The sequence below is a fragment of the Salvelinus sp. IW2-2015 genome, unplaced genomic scaffold (genome assembly GCF_002910315.2).
Source record: "Salvelinus sp. IW2-2015 unplaced genomic scaffold, ASM291031v2 Un_scaffold1587, whole genome shotgun sequence".
NCBI classification, from domain to species: Eukaryota; Metazoa; Chordata; class Actinopteri; order Salmoniformes; family Salmonidae; genus Salvelinus; species Salvelinus sp. IW2-2015.
This window is the reverse complement of record NW_019943011.1, coordinates 9,309-12,777: the sequence shown is the minus strand read 5'-3', so window position 1 is coordinate 12,777 and position 3,469 is coordinate 9,309. Positions and strand designations below refer to the sequence as shown.

The 3,469-nt window shown below is 39.1% G+C and overlaps 1 protein-coding gene across 1 annotated transcript in view; it reads left to right on the top strand.

Annotated features, from left to right (window-relative positions):
• Window positions 1-3,141, top strand: part of prcp (prolylcarboxypeptidase (angiotensinase C)) — a 31,314-nt gene extending 28,173 nt beyond the window's left edge. The window contains 6 exon segments of the mRNA XM_070439353.1: window positions 1,445-1,455; window positions 1,458-1,507; window positions 1,509-1,536; window positions 1,539-1,577; window positions 1,580-1,675; window positions 1,734-3,141. Coding sequence (XP_070295454.1) covers window positions 1,445-1,455; window positions 1,458-1,507; window positions 1,509-1,536; window positions 1,539-1,577; window positions 1,580-1,675; window positions 1,734-1,744 — 235 coding nt within the window. The 3' untranslated portion in view covers window positions 1,745-3,141.
• Window positions 3,142-3,469: the final 328 nt, after the last annotated feature.

The window sequence follows — 3,469 nt, the reverse complement described above, 5'->3', positions numbered from 1 at the left end:
CAACAGGTTCTCATGTCTTAATGCTTAAATAATACTCTGTTACCCAATAGAGGTTCAGCCATCTTAAATAATACTCTGAATTTCGATATCTGAACCATACATAGAATGAATGGTTCCCAGACACGACAAGTTTTTCTGCGCCAGTCGAAATCACACATCATCGTCGTTATCATGGACATTTCCAAGTAAATAACAATATGAAAAAGGTTCAAAGAAAGGAACATGCAGCTCGTGTCCTGTCAGTCCAGGTTCAATGTTTGACATGACTGAGTTAGCTGAGCTAGCTAGCTAGCAGGTGACAAGAACGTTATCCAGCCTGAATAGCCACCATTTTGTTTAGAACGGACGACCAGYCCTTTTGCATAGCAACTATTTTAACATAATGAACYACTGGCTGGCGTCTGTAMCAACATGACCAAAATAACTAACAACCAGAGTTTTGTCTGGACTATGTCTTCTGGTGGAAGAATTACAGTGTATGAATTTACTTATCAAATTAACTTTTTAATTAAAATATGTTATTTATTGTTATTTTAATATGTTGGCAACAGTTTTAGGCACACGTCGGACCGAACATTTAAGGCTATCACGTCGGGTCGAAGAACGCCATTTACCTGTGACTGTATTCATGATACAGCACTTCCTCTTACCTGTGACTGTATTCATGATACAGCACTGTCTCTTACCTGTGACTTTATTCATGATATAGCACTGCCTCTTACCTGTGGCACGTGTATTCATTGATAACAGACACTGCCTCTTACCTTGACTGTATTCATGATACAGCACTGCCTCTTACCTGTGACTGTATTCATGATACACACTGCCTTTACCTGTGACTGTATTCATGATACAGCACTGCCTCTTACCTGTGACTGTATTCATATACAGCACTGCCTCTTACCTGTGACTGTATTCATGATACAACACTGCCTCTTACCTGTGACTGTATTCATGATACAACACTGCCTCTTACCTGTGACTGTATTCATGATACAACACTGCCTCTTACCTGTGACTGTATTCATGATACAACACTGCCTCTTACCTGTGACTGTATTCATGATACAACACTGCCTCTTACCTGTGACTTATTCATGATACAACACTGCATCTTACCTGTGACTATATTCATGATACAACACTGCATCTTACCTGTGACTGTATTCATGATACAACACTTGCCTCTTACCTGTGACTGTTATTTCATGATACAACACTGCCTCTTACCTGTGACTTTATTCATGATACAACACTGCATCTTACCTGTGACTGTATTCATGATACAACACTGCCTCTTGTGCCTTATTGCTTAAATAGAGGTTAAGCCATTTGATGTTATTCCACATTAACTTTCTCTGCTTCACATTTGATCCTCCTTCCTTAAAAAAGATCATATAAAATAAATGTGATATATTGATCCCTCTCCTCTAAACTCTTACAGTAACGGAGGACTGGACCGTGGTCAAGTGGTGGGGTGACCCGAAACATCTCGGACTCGGTGGTTCGCCATAGTGATACCTGACGGGGCTCACCACCTGACCTACGCTACAACAACGAGTATGACCCTCACACCGTCCTCTAGCCCGCGCCCTGGAGGTGGAATACTTCAAACTGTGGATCACACAGGCCAGGAAACTTACAAATACCAGGATAAATCACTCTGAACTACAAACTGCCAGGCTAATTCACTCTGAAAGCTACAAACCAGGTTAAATCACTCTGAACACAACTGCCAGGCTAAATCACTCTGAACTACAACTGCCAGGCTAAATCACTCTGAACTACAACTACCAGGTTAAATCACTCTGAACTACAACTACCAAGCTAAATCACTCTGAACTACAACTACCAAGCTAAATCACTCTGGATTACAACTCCCATGCTAAGTCACTCTGAACTACAACTCCCAGGTAAAAGCACTCTGAACTACAATTACTAAATCAAACAGAACTAAAACTGCCAGACTAAATCACMCTGAACTTAAACACCCAGGGTRGGCCTAAAATGTRACCCTATTCCCTATATAGTGCACTACTTTTATCCAGGACCCCTAGGACTCTGGTCAGAAGTAGGGCACTAGATGCAACCCCAGCCTCTCAAACTACCTGAAGCTAAAAGACCATAGCATATAGCATGTGGCTTTGTTGCAATGCCCTCTCTAGCATACTACTAAGAAGGGAGCAGTGTATTGGACGTGTATTCTAAGTGATATGCTAGTGTGGATATTGAAACTAAGCCAATGTTTGCATCCCAAAAGTTACCCTATTCCCTATATAGTGCACTACTTTTGACCACAGCCCATATGGACCCTGTTCAAAAAGGAGTTCACTATGTAGGGAATAGGGTGCCATGTGATACAAAACATTCTCTAACACCAGAATGTACTGATGTATTTTTCAGTTGAATATTGTTTTCAGATGTGATGAGTTTAAGGAAGAACTACTTACACTGATAAATCAGGTTTAGTTAAGTAGCTATTTCAATGTTGATTTATTGATTTCAATGATTGGTTACAGTGTTTTCTGTTTCGTGCCAAAGTCTTTTATTTTTTATTTTTTACGAGTGTCAGAAAGGGCTAGAATATCAAATTTAAAAAAACGAAAGAAATATTTTCTTAATTTGAAAATTAAAGACATTTTCACATTAACACCAGATTTAAATAATYAAGTTACGGTGTTTATGTTTTGTGTTTAATTGAAGTTTGATAGCTTACACATACTGTATATCAGAACAACATTTGTGTTTAATTGTATAATTAGTACAGAAAATATTTATTTAACAGCTCTCAGGAAAAAAAAGTATGTTTTTTTTGTAAGTGTTTACAATTCGTTGTAATTGACCATTTCTGTTAAACTAGAATTAGCATTAGTCAYTGATTCTAAAGGTTTTTCCAAACAATTGATAACATTCACTTGTAGTTGACAGTTTTTATACTACGGCCTGAGTTGTATTTGGTCCAGAAATGGACCCATATTTAACAACGGCAGCAGAAGGGCTGGACCCAACAGTGTCTTTCAATGTCGTGTTGCCATGTTTCATTGACTTTATTAATGGCTGTGGCTGTTAAGCAATATCCCTTTAATGTCTTACTGCTATTGCCATTGTGTTGTGCCCAGATTAAAAGCAATTTTAATTTCATACTTTTTTTGTCTCTCTTGGCAACTCTAAACTCACATTCTGAATACTTGCTAAATAAATAATGTGTATTCCACACTGAACATTCGAAAGTTATGGACATTTGATGGACGAGTCATTGGCGTGACAATTATTAATATGTAGACATGCTTAACATCAGAGGGCTGCTTCTATAATCTATATGAATACATCCTGTAACACTGAACTCTCAGTGTGACGGGGAACTCTCTCAGTGTGACGGGGAACTCTCCCAGTGTGACGGGGAACTCTCTCAGTGTGACGGGGAACTCTCCCAGTGTGACGGGGAACTTGACGGGGAACTCTCCAGTGG